General features: G+C 32.2%; 1 protein-coding gene across 7 annotated transcripts in view; it reads right to left on the reverse strand.

The window, feature by feature from the left end:
- The window catches only part of FBXO25 (F-box protein 25), a 158,154-nt gene that overhangs the window by 48,916 nt on the left and 89,861 nt on the right, over nucleotides 1-19,377 (reverse strand). For 6 of the 7 annotated variants that reach the window (XM_074287991.1, XM_074287988.1, XM_074287992.1 and 3 more), the window contains exons 3-4: nucleotides 3,976-4,079; nucleotides 2,505-2,554 (exon numbers count right to left, since the gene is read on the reverse strand). In XM_074287991.1, the coding sequence (XP_074144092.1) occupies nucleotides 2,505-2,554; nucleotides 3,976-4,079 (154 nt within the window). The remainder of the gene's footprint in view (nucleotides 1-2,504; nucleotides 2,555-3,975; nucleotides 4,080-19,377) is intronic. The other variant, XM_074287993.1, reaches the window with a different exon arrangement.

Raw genomic sequence — 19,377 nt, forward strand, 5'->3', positions numbered from 1 at the left:
CGAACAAGATGGTTTCAGAATGATAGAGAATGAGCAGCTCTTTGTAGATCTGAGTTAAAAGACAAGACAGATATTATTGTAACATATAAATGGAATCTTCCAGATAACTGAGCTAACAGAAAACAAACTATTCAATTAGGAATAAACTAGCATATTATAAACTTAAGATTTTTTTCTTCACATAAAATTCTATCCAATGACAAGCACCTTCTTTTTCATACACAAAGAATAGAATCTTCATGGTATATACTACCTAGGGAAATTTCTAATACTACCGTCATCTTTACCCAAGATATTTCATTCAGTTTTTACTTTATTCTTATTTTGATCTTCATGTTACACAAAAAGTCTTTGATTTCTCTCTTTTCAAAATTTCAATCTTCATCTAGAGACACACCTTAAATAGTACTAATTTCTCCTGGAATGCTTATTTTTTAAAATTAATTTTATAATTATAAATTTTTTGACAGTATATATGCATGAATAATTTTTTTAATAACATTATCCCTTGTATTCATTTTTCCAGATTTTCCCCTCCCTCCCTCTACTCCCTCCCCTAGATGACAGGCAATCTCATACATTTTACATGTGTTACAGTATAACCTAGATATAATATATGTGTGTAAGTCCAATTTTCTTGTTGCATGTTAAGTATTAGATTCTGAAGTTATAAGTAACCTGGGTAGATAGACAGTAGTGCTAATATTTTACATTCAATTCCCAGTATTCCTTCTCTGGGTGTAGTTATTTCTGTCCATCATTGATCAGCTGGAAGTAAGTTGGATCTTCTTTAAGTTGAAGATATCCACTCTGGAATACTTCTTGTAAGAATCTATCACTCTCCAAGGACAATATAAATCAGATATCCATGATACCAATTTGCACATCAAATCCCATGGTTCATCTATTACAATTTAAATCCAATATTCAAGACATACAATGCTTTATATAAGCAAAACATTTTCAAGTTAGAGGCAACAGGAAGATAATGGTTATAGATTTCACATAAAGAGGTTGAAAATTCTCAAAATGATCTCAGAAAGGCTAGTTTGAAGGGAATAGGGAGCTATATCTGTTAAAAACTTTTAATGCCACCAGAACAATCAAATGAGTTCCATTTTTATAATGTAATCTTTAGAAAGCTTTTTGGGGGTGTGGTATCTTCTCAACTGACAGATTCTTCCATAAACTTTCCTGGAATTTCTCACTTAATTTTGCTTGGCAGAATTAGGACATAATGGATATTTATTGCTTTCTGAGTCATTTTCCCTGATTGATATAAAGTATGCTGAAAAAATACATTTGCTCTTTGGTTTAAAGGACAAACTAAGCTATACAATGCTTTGCACACAGTTAAGCACATAATAAATGCTGAAGTAATGCTACAGTGAGGCATCATGAAAATTCCAAGTTTGGCTTTTCAAAGAAAAGATAAATTTTAACATACTATACTTGGAGTGACCTTTTAACACTGTATACCTTAAGTCCACTTTTAATAATCCCTGTCTCCACTCAAAACTTGATAGCATTTTGTCTTTTTTTTTTTTGAGGCTGAAGAGGAAAAAAAAAAAGCCCAAACACAATGGAAGTCTGGCAGGAAGAAATCACTTCATAGATCAGACTAACAGAATAAGCAAACTTTGCACATAATTAAGCACACACCAAATGCTTAACTTCTTCGAGGTATCACACAAGTTTCACTTTTAACTTGTCAAAAACAGGAGGTGGGAAGCAGATTGTTACAAAAGGCTAAGTAGCAGTAGGAATAACCAACTGAGAGAAAATTTTATAGCCTCTGATCATTATTTCTACTGTAGAAAGGGACTGCAGAGCCACCTAGACCAACCTCTTCATATTCAAATGAAGAAATCAAGGCTGGTTTTTCCGAAGTCACAGATAGTAAATATCACTGCTACATGAGGTTTTCTCCACTATTTATTGTGTGTATGCAGACATATATGTATTTTGCATATATACTTAGAAGTACATTATTATTTCCATGACAGAAGTAAGCTCTTGGAAGTTTTTAATTTTTATCTTTTTTCCTCCTATAGACTCAATAAATGTTGTTTGACTCACTGACTGATGTTAAAAGAACAGATCTATTAAGGTCCAGGTCAAATACTATCCCTCTATAAAATTTTTCATCAATTTCATTATAAGGGTTTCCTTCTTTCTTTGAATTTTCACAGTATTTTATATTAATTTGAAGACATTTAAGACTTCAACTTTTTAATTTATATACTGGTATCTTCTCTTTATCCCCTCAACTAAATGGTAAATACCTTGAGGCCAGGCACTAATCTCTCTAATATCTGTATTGTTTATCAAAGTGATTAACATACAGAATGTTCTAAAATATTTGTTAAATGAAGTCAATTTTTAAAATTTTAAGTATGAGCATCAACATTCATTTGACAACTAGGATCATTACTTCAGAAAAACTGAAAAATAATTATATTAACATATAAAACTTTTCATCCTACATATGAGAAAATACTTACTTCTCTGGTGCTTTCTTTATGTACATAAATCCATTTTTCACGATAAAAACCTGAAATAAAAACTAACTTTTAAAAAAATTCAATGAATTGTTTTTGTAGTTTTAAAAAAATTTAACAATGTTAATTTTGAACAGAATTAGATTTAGATAATCATATCCACATTAATTTACTTAGTTGAAATGGGATTAACTTTATTAGATATTTCAGAGCCTTACAAAACTTGGTCTCTAAATCTTATTTCTTAGGGGAAAAAAATGCATCACATCAGAGCATATGCCAATGAAGTACTATGAATTTAGAAGAATCAAAAAGAAGTGATCTCAGTGAAGGTAGAGATATCAGACATAGGTTATGGAAAAGAATTATAATCTATAAAAATTCTCACTTAAAAAAACTAATTCCTTTTTAAATAAACAATTTCAGTATTTTTAATTTTATGGTTTCTAGTTCATAATTAGGATTTTCCTTAGCAATGACCCCAGGAAGTAAAAATGAATGCTTCCTACATGTATCAGGGAATGTGGTATTCTATATATGAGGATTTACTTTAAAGCACCAAAACTTAATTTTTATGTTTTGGATCAACACCTTAATTTTCTGCTACTTTAAACATGTACAATTTAATCTCTTTTTGATGATTTGAGAAGTCATAATCACATATCAATTAGAACACTGTTCTAGAACAGAGTGATTCCTTCAGTGACTACTGAAACTGTCTTAACTTGGCATCAGTTACTGTGCTTTTACAATTTTTTAATTTTATTTTAAAAAATAGTTTGCACACACACATAGCCTCTCAATTTTGGTTGTTGATCAGCTGTTAATTCTTGCTATCATCATTCTCTACCACTCTCCCCCAAATAAATTGCTTTAGGCTAGAAAACAAGTTAACTAAAATTGTTAGAATTATACAAAATATAAAGTAATTGGTTGATTTAAGTTAACTGGCTTTGAATAAAGGCCTGAGTTATAGGAGCAAAATGATTAGGCTTTGTGACAGCTATTCCAGTAATATTTTTGTTTATTATCCTTTTTACACGCCAGAAGTCTGATAACTTCTCCACTGGTGCAATCTGAAAACTGAGACATTAAAGAGGAAAAAAAAAAGATGCTGAGCTATATGTTTATAGATACAATATAGCATATTGGATAACTATGGGGTCAGAATAGAAATCTAGGTAAAGTCCTGTTTTTTGACATTATCTGTTATTGTGGGGAAATTACTTCACTTACGGCTCTAAGTATCTCTCTAAGATTATTTAAGTTAAAATGAACAGCTTTGGATAATAGTTCCTATATCACATGTGCCTTCACACCCAATAAAATCACATGTCCAGACCAAAACCAAACCAAAACGAAAAAACAAAAAACCCTTTCCTATCTAATAAATGTCAGAAGAAGTCAATCAATAACACCCCCACACATACATAAACATATATATGCAAAACTATGTAATAGAAAATTATCTTACATTGAGTATTTGTGCTTTTCCTAAAGTGATCCTTTTTCCTTTTTTTGGCTGCAAATTCACACTCTCCAGGGTTGAATATATCTTCATCCTCACTACTTACAATACTGAAAGAACAGATATATTTTATTAAAAACAACATCTAGTAAACTCTTCATTCACTTTTCCCTCTACCACATAATCAATCAATAAAAACCGAATTTAGAATTCAAGAGACCAAGGGAAAAAATCCATTCATATGGATTCTTAAGACATAAGGACATATTTGGTAGGCAGGAATAGGCTGTAACATTTTGAACTATGATTTGTGTGCATGAAGTAGCATAAAAACTATTATCAAGAAAAATTTTATTGGGAAGAAAAAGATATAAGGGTTAGGGATAATAAGGAAATAAATAGGTGAAGCACATAAATACTGAAAAACACACAGAAAGCTTCCAGAAATTGGGATATCTTCTTCGGAGAATTTATGAATTGACTCGAACAAAAGGATAAGAAGATATAAATGGAATGTAACTCACAATAGTGGAGGACACACCCCAAATTAATTCATTGATAAGATTAAGTATCAAAATGTTTATTTTTATTCTAAAAATAAAATGAGAATTTATAGAATAGAACACATTTAAACTATAAGTAGTAACTTCCACTATGGAAATCTGAAATTTTATCATTTTTTCTCTGAAAATTGAGACCTTGATACTACTTATTCAAACAGTTATTTTAGGAAGATAAGATGTTCAGGAAAATATCAGCATACTAGAATGAAGTCATTTCAGACCCTGATAGAATTTACAAATAATTATAAACACAATTATATACTAGACCAGTAATTAACAACTTTTTTTTGTTTCATGAACCTCTTTCAACAACATCAAGTTTGTGTATCCATGGGGTAATTTAATATACTACTCATAATATTTTGCCATTATTTCATGCTTAAGGCACCATTAAACAATTTTTTGTGCAATCCCCCTTTGACCATTGTTGTGTATCCCCATGGGGTTTGTGAACCACTAATGGGAAACCATTTTCTAGATGAAAGCATTCATTATAAAAAAGCTTTTTAAATAATTTGCCTACTTTCTATTTGAATGCCTAATACACATTTTTAATACCGGTACCATTCTAAATATGGCACATCAAATGCAATAAATATTTAATAAATGTTAGCTAAATTATTACATCAATATAATATTTTCTTAAGTATTAAACCAAATATATTACACATTTTACATGGCTTAACTAAACTGAAACAAGAAAAAGTATACAGGAAAGCTCTGAATATTTATGCATTAAATACAGTTGCTAAGATTTTTGTGATTTAAAAAAAAACAATTTTTTTTTTCCATTTGGGAAAAGAAAAAGATCAGAAGTTGTTACAGGAGCCACCTGCTAGTGGCTGCTGGGATTTAATTTTGACCAGCGGAACAGATCCCTTCATGTGAGAGGATGTTAACAACACAAGAAGACTGAGAGGCAGTTGCATTCTCTAACTTCTCTCTTTTCTCTTGCCTCCAATTTATTTCATTTCCCAATCCACAAGCAACATCTTGTATCAGTATCAGTGTATATGTATCAGTATATATCAATGTATCAGTATATATCAATGTATCAATAAAAGCTGATTTGCAATTCCTTCAGGGGTGTTATGATTCACAGCTGTGGGGGCTTTCAGAGAATCAACTTGCCCTTTCACTATTAGGCATGGCCCTTAACAAGAAGTTATTCACGTATTTCATTCATTCATGTATTTTTTTTAAATTAAAGTTTTTATTTCCCAAGCATGTGGAAAAATATATCAGTCCTAGAATACAAAAAAAGTAAAAAGACACGCAAAAGCATATACTTTCCCTACACTGATAATTCAAACTGTCTTTAGTTTGAAAGTAAGAATCTTCTAAAGATAAACTAAGAATAGCACAAGGTATGTGGAAGTGATGCTCAACAACAATAAAGTAACATCACTTTATTTCCCCATCATCATTCTCTGATAAGAAAATTGTACAGAATCTTCTTTTTACTCAACATTCACTTTTAATAAAAACAGCTGAGTTTGCCAAATGAATCTATTTATCACTGTCAGAACAGACTTAAGCAGAACTAGCAATAGCTGTAAATCAACAAGACAAGCAAAAGTGCATTTGGAAAAAAACATCTTACAAACAAATCTAGTATTCAACAGCAAACACTAAATAATTCCAATCCACAATGATGTGTTGATCCAGATTAAACCTAATAATATTCAATCTTAAACTATTTTCTGTCAAACTATCCAAATATTGAGCCTAGCAGCTTTTGGATCTGGAAGCCTTCCTAACTAAAACCTAACTACTATATCAAATAAAGAATCACATTTTGTGTTTTAAAAGTGTTGGAGAGTAGATTTTGCAATGGGGATGAAAGTGAAGCCAGATGGAGAAGCAAGAGGGAATGCACAGAAGATAGATTTCATATATCTAACAGGTGCTATGGTAATATAAGAGGGGCAGAAAGGATAGAAATGGAAATGTACTAAATTTTATTTTATTGATGCCCAAATGTAAGTTCAATATATAGGAGAATTAAAGGGGAAAAAACCAAAATGCATATTTTACTTGCTAATGGTTCAGGGTCTGGCGGCTTTTGATAGTCTTATGAATAACAAACAAACAAACAAACAAAATATATATATATATATATTTTTAAACAAACTATAATTAGTGCTAACTACCCAAATATAAGAGTCTATTCTAGTTGTGAAGGAGTTTGGTTCTACAAAACCTCAGGTGTGGCTTCAATCCCAGTTCCTTGTGTTGACTTTAGCTTCTTAAAGGCTTTCTCAAGTTGAGTTTGGCCTATTATTTCCTTGGGTTCTCTTAAAAGATTCAGAATACATGGATCCCTTTTAGCAGAGCAGGAATCACATTGGCCTTTGGTGGCAAACATAAAAACAAACAAAATTCTGGGTTATAAAAGATGAAAGAGATAAGGCTACTGATTTAAGGAAACAAAGAATACAGTAGGGGAGATTTCTTGTTTCTAAAAAATCATTCACAAAGTAGAAATGAAAAAAGCCCTACCAACCAAATTCAGAGGAAAGAGAAGTCCTTCTTGAGGGAAAAGGGAAAGGATTCATGGAAGATATGACACTGAAATTAGACCTTGAAGAGTATATCAGATTCAGATAAGTAGAAAAGGGACAATGGGGTATCATTCTACACCTGGGATGGAGAACCATTTTTTCTGCAGAGGGTTATTTGAATATTCATAACATCATTCCCAGGCCATACAAAATTATCAATTTATAGAACTCCAGCAGTGGGAGATTATTCCACTTAGCTTTCAGCTCATCATCGCCTGCAGTTGATTATGCAAATAATTTTGCTAGCCTTATAATACCTCTAAGTTGGAGGTTTCTTACCTCTTTTTTTATGTGGTGAGAATACTATAGCAGACATATTAGGAAGAAAGCATGGGATGCATATGGGGAATAATACATATTTGGGGGAAAATTCTATGGAAGAATTTTTAAAAGTTAAAATATCAAAATTTAAAGAGAATGAGAACAATAAAATTTTACAAAAATTTTTACAAAAGACATTAGTGTAGTATTACTTAATATTTTAATAATATTTTTTTAAATAAAATATTTTCCAAATCAAAGAAGTTTACCTAATGTATCCAAAAGCAGTACAATGTACTTATATCTCAGAGTAAAAATTAATGACCTGCTTTCACAAGCATGATAATCTATCACTCGCCACAGGTAAATAATTTTTTAAAATATATAATGGTACTTTTCGTGATGTGAGAAGTTTTAAGTGCAGAAAACATAAATTTTCAAGCATGAGGTCTTCATAGATATACAATTTTTTGACACATACCACCAGAATTTTAAATTATCTTCATCAAAAGTTAAGTGTGTCAATAGCACTTCACTCACTTTTTTAAAAGTCAAATTGTCTAAGATGTAATTAAAACTACAAGAATCCTTCTGAAGACCCACCTAAAAGTATAACATGCTCCTATCAAAAGTAATTATTTGCAATGAAATAAAAGCTAGAAATGTGAAAGACTCTTCAAATCAATTCTAAATAGAGGCAATCAGATAAAGGTAAGACATTTAACCTTTCTGGGCTAACTTTCTTCATCTGTAATGAAGTTGTCTGATTAGATGGGCTCTGAAGTCTCTTCTACCTCTAAACCTATGATTGTACAAATCCAAGGCAGAGAAACAAATTCATATAATAATTTATTTTAAAGGCTAAAAATATGCCTCAAATGTTATCTATGATTTTTTTATTAAAGCTTTTTATTTTCAAAACATATGCATTGAAAATTTTCAACACTGACCCTTGCAAAACGTGTCTCAAAATTTTTCACCCCTTCCTTTACTCCACCCTCACCTCTAGATGGCAAGTAATCCAATATATGTTAAGCGTATTCAATTCTTCCATACATATTTCCACAGTTATGCTGCACAAGAAAAATCAGATCAAAAAGGAAAAAAAAAAAAGAGAAAAAAAATGCAAGCAAACAACAACAAAAAGAATGAAAATGCTATGTTATATTATGATCCATTCTCAGTTCCCATAGTTCTCTCTTTGGGTGTAGATGGCTTTCTTCATCACAAGACCACTGGAACTGTCCTCAATCATCTCATTGTTAAAAAGAGCCATGACCATCAGAATTGATCATAATATGATCTTGCTGTTGCCATGTACAATGATCTCCTGGTTCCACTTACTTCACTTAGCATCAGTTCATGTAAGTCTCTCCAGGTCTCTCTGAAATCACCCAGTTGATCATTTCTTACAGAACAATAATATTCCAAAACATTTATACACCATAAATTATTCTCTAACTGATGGTTATCCACTCAGTTTCCAGTTTTTTCTACTACAAAAAGGGCTGCCACAAACAATTTTGCATGTGTGGGTCCCTCATGATTATTTTAAGTAATTTAAGTCATACACATACATTCATTTTTTACATATTAGTATCAGAGAGAGAAAAAATCAGAACAAAAGAGAAAAACCATGAAAAAACAACAACAACAACAAGAAAAAAGGGATGAAAATAGTATCCATTGATCCATAGTCTATCTCCATAGTTTTCTTTCTGGATGTGGATGGCATTTTTCATCCAAAATTTATTGGGATTGCCTTTGATTACTGAATGGCTGAGAAAATCCTGATTACCATAGTTGATCACTACACAATCTTGTTGTATACAAAGTTTTCCTAGTTCTTCTTGCTTCACTTAGCATCAATTCATGTAAATCTTTGGCTGCAATGATTATTTACCTAAATTGCAATTGGTATTTTAATATTAAAGCATTAATTTAAAAAGATACATATTTCATTTGGTGATTATATATTCCTTAAAAGAGAGGACAATCAATCAATAAAATTTTCTTAAGTGTCTACTATATGCCAATCACTGTACACTGGGAATACAAAAAAAAGGCATAAGGCAGTCCTCAAAGAGGCAACAGTCTAATGAGGGAAACAATATGCCAACTACTATAAATAATACATATAGTACATACAGGATAAGTTGGAGATAATCAGCAAAGGGAAAGAATAACCAGAAATAATGGGAGAATGAGAAATGCTTCCAATAGAAAGTGAAACTTTAGCTAAAATTTGAAAGTGAGGGAAGTCAACAGATGGAGATTAGGAGGAAGAAAATTCTAGGCAGTGAGGACAGCCAGTGAAAATGTCCAATGTCCAGAGTTAAGAGATGGTATGTGTGTGATAAACAACAAAGAGATCACTGCAACACAGAGTACATACACTAGGGTTATGAATGTAAGAAGACTGGAAAAAAAGACAGGCAATATTAAGGCCTTTGAAAACCAAACAAAAAAATTTATATTTGATCCTAGAAGCAACAAGCAACCAGTTGAGCTACCTGGGAGGAAAAACAGGAGAGCTGGTCAGTTCAGATATGTACTTTAGGAAAATCACTTCAACAGTTGAGTAGAGAACAGACTGGGATGGGGAGAGACTTAAGGCTGGGAGATCAATCAGTCTATAGCAATAGTCCAGCTATCAGGTGATGAGGGCTTGCACACTGGTATATAGCACCATTTTCCAAATAACTTTAGTGTTTTAAGCAAAGAATTCTTAATGTATTTGCCTATAAATGAAGAACTATGATTCTATAATGAAAGTAAAATACATCATTCTGGTTTTACAAATGAACAACCAAACAGATAAATCAAACAATTTGCTGAAAAAGAAATGATAGTTTCCATCTATTTTATTAGGTTTCTTTAAAAATCAAGGAAACCTGGTTTCACTAAAATTAAAGATTTTCTGATTGAACACTACTATCCACACAAGATGCATAGGAGAGGCAAAAGCAAATAAAACAAACTGAAGAAAAGTCTCTCCATCTATCCCTCAGAGGTCTCTTAATTCCTTTTGAAAATGCAGGATTTGGAGTTACAGGGTTTGGGTTCAAACATTAACTCTGCAATTTAGTGTGAATCTTAATAAGAATCTTAGGCTTTGTTGAGTTTCAATTTCTTCTTCTGTAAAATTCCAGGCTGGACTCTAAATGATCCTCCATTCACCTGGCAACATGTGTGGTCATGCATAAAACTTCTCTCTTTTTTTTATTAATTTTATAATTATACATTTTTTGACAGTATATATGCATGAGTAATTTTTTTTATAACATTATCCCTTGTATTCATTTTTTCAGATTTTCCCCTCCCTCCCTCTACTTCCTCCCCTAGATGACAGGCAATCTTATACATTTTACATGTGTTACAGTATAACCTAGATATAATATATGTGTGTAAATCCAATTTTCTGGTTGCACGTTAAGTATTGGATTCCTAAGGTATAAGTAACCTGGGTAGATAGACAGTAGTGCTAATATTTTATATTCAATTCCCAGTGTTTCTTCTCTGGGTGTAGTTGTTTCTGTTCATCATTGATCAGCTGGAAGTGAGTTGGATTTTCTTTATGTTGAAGATATCCACTTCCATCAGAATACATCTTCATACAGTATTGTTGTTGAAGTGTATAGTGATCTTCTGGTTCTGCTCATTTCACTCAGCATCAGTTCATGTAAGTCATAAAGCTTCTCAATGATATATTTTTCACCCCTTCTGATTAAGGGCATGAAGGGACATTATATAAATTCTCAAAAAAAACCAAAACCAAAACCAAAAAACCTTCCTGGGAATAGAGATTTATCTTTAGAGCTAAGCCTGAATAAAAATACATAGTAAATAAGAAATGTTGAAGTCAAAATTATTATTGATTAGAGAGGTACTAATAAAGACTGGCATTAACAAAGAAGTTAGAAAAGGAATTCAGCAAGCATTGAGTCCAACCTATAACCAAAAAAAAATCCTCACATATAAAGAAAAAGATCATCCAGCTCTTAAAGATTTTAATGAGGAAGAATTCATGACTGTTCCCAAAATTGAGTGGTTCTAATTGTTAGGATTTTTTTTTCCTACATCACACTTCAATTTGTCTCTGTCACTTTCACCTGTCTTTGTTTTTCTCCTCTAGGGTTAAATAAAACATCTCTTCTCTCTTTCATATGCAATAGCTCTTCAAACAACTGATCTTAATTCCCATGGCTTTTCCCCTCTAGTTTGAACATCCCCAAAGTCTTCAAATGATCCTCATATGGCATGAATTCAAGAACCTTCCTTATCTTGGTGGCCTTTTTCTGACTCTTTAGTTTATCAACGTCAATCCTAATATGTGACATTCAGGAACTAAACATAATATGAAGTATGACAATAGAGGAGCACAGCAGGACTATCACCTCCTTATAGTGGAACCTATACTACTCTTAATCTTACTCAAGATCCCATTCGTTTTCTTTTTTTAATCTGCCACCTCATAGTGAATCTACAATTCACTAAAATATTCATATCTTTTTTTAAAGTAAATTGCTGTTTAACTATTCCTCTTTAGACCTGAACATGTGGTGTTAATTTATTGAATGGTAGTATAAGTTGTATCATTATTGAACTTATTTCAGTCGAACTTTTAATAAATATTATTTTTTATATTAGCATTTCCAAATATATCCTGTCTTCCCTGTAACATAGGATAAAAAGGGGAAGGGGGAAAACATTTCAGTAAAAGCAACTAATAAATCAAGTGAGTAAAGTTTTCCACATCCAAAAGTTCCTACTTCTACAAAGATGGGAGGGAAACATATCTTCTTATCTAGAGCAAAACTTTCAGCCCAATGGTTTAGCTGACTAACATTTAGTGTTGGTCATCCTTTTGAGCTGTGTCATCTATTGCTTGGCTAAATTGGCTAGGTTAATAAAAAAATTCAAAAGCACAGGAGCATTCCATTGGAGACATCCTGAAGCTGACATGAAAATGTTAACACGCCTTGAGTTCAGTCATTCAATCAGTTCTGTATACATCTACCTTTTAGTTTATATCTCTCCAATAGATATAAAAACATAAAATGTTATTTTATTAAATATTCTGCATAATCTAAGTTACATCGTATCTATAAAAGTCTCTTGCTATACTGGTTTAATAACAGCCAAAAAAAGAGATAAGTTTAGTCTGAAAAACCTGTTCTTGATGAAATCATGCTAGCTCTTTGTATTCACTATTTCTCTAGACATTTATCAAAAATGTCTTTAATAATTCATTCTAGAATTTTCTCAGGAATCAAGGTCAGGTCTATAATTTGTGGACCCCCTTTTTAAAAAATAGGATGATATTTACATTTTTTAATCTTGAGATATCTTTCTTGTTTTCTATAATTTTTGACATAACCACTCATTGCTGTGCTCAGAAATCACATATAACACAGCGTAGAATTCATTTGGGCCAGTTGACTTAAATGAGTCAAGGACAACTTGGTATGTTTTATTATTTTCTTCCTAATTTGTCATTTCCAGCACAAAAGTAATTCTTTGGCAAACAAAACAAAATACCCAGAAGCAAAATATGAATTAACCAGCTTTCCTTTTTCTCTGTCCATCCATGACAAACAAAAGTCCTATCTCTTCTGTGATCCTCCTTTTTCTTGTAACAATATAGCTAAACAAATAAAAAAGCTCCATTTTCCTCTTCTGTTGATTTTTATTGGATGATTCCTCACTTGCTAAAAGCTCTACTTCATCACACCTTGGAAGTTAAGTAGCTGCTCCCTTCTTAGAGTTTCCAGATTTTTTGTCTTCAGGAAATGACTCAATTTCTTTTCCAGCTCTAATATAACAGTTATTATCTTTTTTTTTTCTTTTCCTTATCTGAGTATTCTTCTTCTTCTTCTTTTTTTTTTTTTTTTGAGGCTGGAGTTAAGTGACTTGCCCAGGGTCACACAGCTAGGAAGTGTTAAGTGTCTGAGACCACATTTGAACTCAGGTCCTCCTGAATTCAAGGCTGGTCCTCTATCCATTGCGCCACCTAGCTGCCCTCATAGTATTCTTCTTAAACCTGGACAAGGAACAAGTTTCTCCTCTGCCACTTCAGATATTTTGTTTCTTGATCACTGAAGAATCAATGTCATTTAAAAATTTTGTATAGAGTCACACTTTTATAAAGTACAACTCCTTTGCCATCTAACTTCTTGATTATTTCTAAGGTTCCTTTCAGTCTTAAAAAAGTATGATTCTATATTCTGGTAATTAAATGTCAACAACCACATTAATAAACTTAGAATCAGAGTCTCAGCAATGAAAAGAAACTTAATTCTATACTTTAAAAAAATTCACTCCATAATACAGCACACAAAAGCATCATCCAATCTTGGCCTGAGTGTTCGAATATGGGGGAACCATTACCTCCTGAATTGTTGATATTGGCATCTTTGGACAACAAACTGTTCTTTTCCATTATTTCCAAATCCTGCCTTTTTGCAACTTTTACTTGTTGCTTTTAATTTTGCTTTCTGGTGTCAAGATAAGTAAGAGAGTCAATCAAGGGGCAGCTAGGTGGTGCAGTGGATAGAGCACCAGCCTTGAATTCAGGAGGACCTGAGTTCAAATCTGGTCTCAGACACTTCCTAACTGTGTGACCCTGGGCAAGTCACTTAGCCCCAGCCTCAAAAAAAAAAAAGAATCAATCAAAAAAATATATGAAGACATTTATAAAACATAGACCACGAACAAGTTTTCCCCTATTATTTTTCTCTTTTCTGGACTATCTTCGGTTCCTTTAACTGCTCCTCAAGTCATAGGATCTTGAGACCACTGACCAGTCTCTGTTCTCTAGATACTCTCCAGTTTATCCATGTGTTTTCCAAAGTATTTTCTTGAATTGGAAATAACATTCCAGATTAAAAAATTAGTCTTACATCCCATATAGATCTCTTAATGCAACCTATTTTTATATTAAGTATTTTGGTTGTTATATAATACTATTAATTCATATTGTCATAATTCAGAAAACCTCTAAAACTTGTTTTTCAGAAGGTGTTATTTAGCTACGCTTCCCCAAAATTATGAAAAAGATTTTTAAAAACCAAAGTATAAGACTTTAGACTAATCTCTTCAATTTTGTTTTATTTGATTTGGTTATAGTTTCAGCCTTCGTTTTTAGATACCATATATGCTTCCCACCATCAGAGACTATTTCACTTTTGTCTTTGTATTCCCAATACCTAGTGCCTGACATTCAGCAGGTGGTTAATAAAAGCTTATTGATAGTTTTTTTACCTTGACATTGTTATCTAACATATTCCTCTTAACTTAGTGTTGCCTCAAATAAATGTTTGTTGATTGTTTTTGCATCTTGACACTATCATCTAACATATTAATTATTCCTTTAGTTTTGTGTTGCCCTCAAACTTGTTAATTATGCTATCCATCTCATGATGCATGTCACTGATAAAAAATTTTTAAGACAGTCAATCTACCAGTGATTTCTCTTCAAGCTAATAACTCATTTATGGTTACCCTTTGGGTCCAATTCATTCAAGTAGTTCCAAATCTACTTAAATCAATTATTAGTTCACTTAAATCTCTCCATTTCATCCACAAAGGTAACATGAAAAGTTCTTTCAATTGTGTTGTTAAGAACCATGTAAACTATACTTGCATTTTCTGATCTACCAGTCTAATAATCATCAAAAAAAAAAGGACTTGAAAGACTGTTTTCTTAAAGAAACCATGCCATCTGTTTATAATCATAATTTCCTATCTATACTAAGTGTTTACTATTCCTTTATAACACATTTTACAATTTTGTCAGGAATTGAAGTCAAGCTCACTGGCTTTGTAGTTTGCAAATTCTACTCTCTTTCCCTCCTTCTCTCTTCTGTTCCCTTAAAAAAAGTCAGGGTCTTTTACTCAGGCTGGAAGTGCAGGGGCTACTTAAGGTTTGCTAAGAAACAGAAAACTTTTAATATAATCTACTCTGACTTGATCCAGTTTGCTCCTTCTCAGGCAATCTTAAGTTCACTACATATTAATACTAAATTTAGGGTGTATACTTGATCAGCATAGCCCCTTGAAACTCACAACTCTCAAGGCATACAGTTCCATATATAGCCCTCTTTTTCCTTCTTAAAAAGAAACAAATAAAATATTTGGTATTCTCTAATGCTGCACTGCCTGTCTTTCAAAGATGACTAAAAGATAAGACTTTATATTGCCTAAGAGATATTTTCAATATTCTGAGATGTAGCTTATTTGAATTTGCCATCTAAAACTCATGAAGACAAGTGTTCTTAACTTTGACTCTGTGAACTTTAAGAAAAAAAGTTAAAAATCCTTGGCATTAAAGGAACTAAGTGATAATATTTTGATCTTCCTACTTATCTTCAGTTCCATCTCTCTTGGAGCCATTTATGGTCTGTTTTTTCTGGTATATCTATAAGCTGAGCAGTTTTATTTTTTCTCTGTTATGCATTAGCATCATTTACTCAATTCAATCAGTCCTATTCTAGGGGAAGAGAAAGGAGTGAAGATTCTTAAAGGGCTTATCAGGTTTTAGTACATATTCTTCATGTATCTCTGTTCACATCTTTTATATTGTCTTAAGAAAAAACTCTGATATTAAAATAAAAACAAAAACAAAAAATCCTCTGAGATTCATTAATTCATTCAAAAACCTTTATTAATACAGAACAGTTTACCTTAAATAAGTTTACATTGTTTGTGGGAATGGGGAGAGGAATTACATTAATTTTTTAGATTTGGAACTACTTGAATGAATTGGATCCAAATCTTACCAAAGAATAATCATAAATGAGTTGATGTCAACTTGAAGAGAAATCACAGTAGATTGACTGCCTTAAAAATTCCCTTTTTCATCATCACAATTTTTAAAATTTAGTGCAATATCTCTGCTTATAGCATCTTTCTGATTTAGAATTATAAAATTCTTCTGTAACTTTATGCATCTCATGTTTCTTCTGATCTAATTCAATGCTGCTTTGCTCATAGAACACAGCATCTCTGATGAAGATGCACTATTGCAGGTGAGCTGTGCCAATGTCTTCCATGTAATATAACCAATTCTAAAGTTTTTAAGAGAGAACTTGTCGTAAGAGTACACTTGGCATTCAAACAAATGGAGCTATGCTCTCTGCAGTAGAGTTAGAATGCTTGTCAGTTTTATTCAAGAAAGGACCCTCAGTGTCTGGTTCCTTATCCTTCCAGGTAATCTTCATAAGACAATTCAAATAGAAATGGTCCAGTTTTCTAGCATGGCGATCATATACTATCCAGGTTCCATAAAGAAAAGCACAACTGGCCTTACGAAACAGGGAAATCCATGGAAAATGACATTTGAGTTTAATATTTAAGGAAGTCAGAGATTCTAAGAGACCATGATGAAATGGAGGTGCATTTGACATGAGGAACAGAGATTAAGCTCCAACAAATATCTGAATACAGTAATGGAAGACCCCTAATAATAACAATAGTTAGCATGTATGTAGCATTTTACATAGATAATCTTATTTGATCCTCTCAAGTACTAAACCATAACTCTATGCCAAGTTTGTGATCTATTTCTTTAACACATCTATCTTTCCTTCTGTGCAAGTGATTCTTTTTTTTTATTTTAATAGTTTTTATTTACCAGATATATGCATGGGTAATTTTACAGCATTGACAATTGCCAAACCTTTTGTTCTAATTCCCCTCCTCCCCCCTGCAGATGGCAGGTTGACCAATACATGTTAAATATGTTAGAGTATAAATTAAATATAATATATGTATACATGTCCAAACAGTTGTTTTGCTGTACAAAAAGAATCAGACTTTCAAACAGTATACAATTAGCCTGTCAAGGAAATCCACAATGCAGGCAGACAAAATTAGAGGGATTGAGGATTCTATGGAGTGGTTCATAATCATCTCCTAAAGTTCTTTTGCTGAGTGTAGCTGGTTTAGTTCATTACTCCTCTATTGGAACTGATCTGGTTCATCTCTTTGTTGAAAATGGCCACATCCATCAGAATTGATCATCATATAGTATTGTTGCTGAAGTATACAATGATCTCCTGGTCCTGCTCATTTCACTCAGCATCAGTTCATGTAAGTTTCTCCAGGCCTTTCTGAAATCATCCTGTTGGTCATTTCTTGCAGAACAACAATATTGCATAATATTCATATACCAATACATATACATATATATACATATAAATTGTGATTTATTCAGCCATTCTCCAATTGATGGACATCCACATAGTTTCCAGTTTCTGGCCACCACAAAAAGGGCTCCCACAAACATTCTTGTGCAAGTGGTTCTTAATAAACTTCTATAATAGTTTCTGTTTCTATATTCATCAAAATGCTATCCATAACTTTAGATTTCTAACATGAGAATACCTTCTTAATATATGGTGTTAGACATCTAACTTCACTTTTATAACTTAGTCTGTTTTTATTCAATAAGGAACAATATTCATTCCAATCTCCAATCCTATCATCCAACTCTTGATGGTATCTATGAGGTAGGTCAAAAGTGCCTCCTTGAATGGGAACATCTTCTTCTTGCTTGTTATTCATATTTTGTTCATCAGTGAACAAACATACTGGTATAGCAGTTTTATTGCTGGTTCCTTTTTTGGATTTTTGTTGCCTTTGAAATTTTTTGTCTCTTAATACTCTATGTGACATTTTCTACCAGTTTTATGTAGGCAGTTTGCTCCTTCATAAAAATATAAAATTGTAGTTGACAACCACCAGAGAATTGACTAGCTAGATGAAAAGAAAAACCAAAAAGCAAATAAAATCTTTCTTCAAAGAAATCTGGTTTAGAAGTCTATAAAAAATTACAGGGACTTAAAAAAGTAAGATGTGTGGCAGCTAAAAAAAGCAGTGGATAAAGTATCAAGCCTGGAGTTAAGAAGATTCATGTTCCTAAATTCAAATTTTTATGACCCCAGGCAAGTCACTTAACTATGTTTGCCTCAGTTTCTTCATCTCTTAAATGAATTAGGAAAAAAAAAAAAGGCAAGCCACTCCAATATCTTTTGCCAAAAAAACCCCAAATAGGATTACAAAGAGTTAGTTAGGCACTACTGAAAAATGACTAACGAAAAAGAAAGAATGAAACGGTGATTGAGGAAAACAGTAGGGTAATCAGATTTGGCAATGGCAATAAAAAATATAAAATATTATTAATATTTAAGTTGCTCCTAGCTTTTTGAAAGAAATATCTCCTTCAGAGAGAGAAAGACAGAGGCAGAGGCAGAGATGATAGGCAGATGAATACAAAGTTCTTTCCAATTCTTGGATTTCTTCAATTCTTTGCTTAATAATCATTTGGCTTCTGCTCAGCCCTCCCCTAAATAAGTGATCTAGCAAAAACTTCATATTTTTAAATCTAAATCTTATTCTAAATGTTTTCCTATTGTCTCATGTTAATTTATATATGCAGTAACATTCCAATTTTAGGTATGACTTGACAGGAGAATAAATGCTTTATATGTGTATTGTTGATTAGACCTGTCTAAAATACTCTTGGCACTAAACTTTTACTTTATAAAGATCCCTAATTAATTTACATTCAAACCTTTCATTGCCTAACTTGAAACAAAGCCAATGAATAGCAAAACTGATCATTTTTGAATTGCCACTTCAATTTCTACCCAAATAGGGAAATCACTGGGTACATCCCACTGAGTTTTCCATCTCCCAATTAGTCATTTATAGAACACCAGGTTATGATCTATATACCAAGAAGTCAGTCTGTCTATTATTATCTTTGCTTCATGACCCACTCAGTATTTCTCTGCATGATAAACTGCCTTAAATATACTTATCATTTTTGATCTTTTGAGGAGTTTCTTATTTGTTACATAATCATGCTGACAGAGTATACACATCATTATTTCCATTCTACCCCAGAAAACTACAAACTTCTGTTTTTTTACTCACTGCTCCAGAACACCAGTCTGTGCATAGCCAATAATAGGTAATGCTGTGGAATTTTTGTTCTTGTTTTTGTTCTTTTGTTC

The sequence above is a fragment of the Sminthopsis crassicaudata genome, chromosome 2, assembly GCF_048593235.1.
Source record: "Sminthopsis crassicaudata isolate SCR6 chromosome 2, ASM4859323v1, whole genome shotgun sequence".
Taxonomy (NCBI): domain Eukaryota; kingdom Metazoa; phylum Chordata; class Mammalia; order Dasyuromorphia; family Dasyuridae; genus Sminthopsis; species Sminthopsis crassicaudata.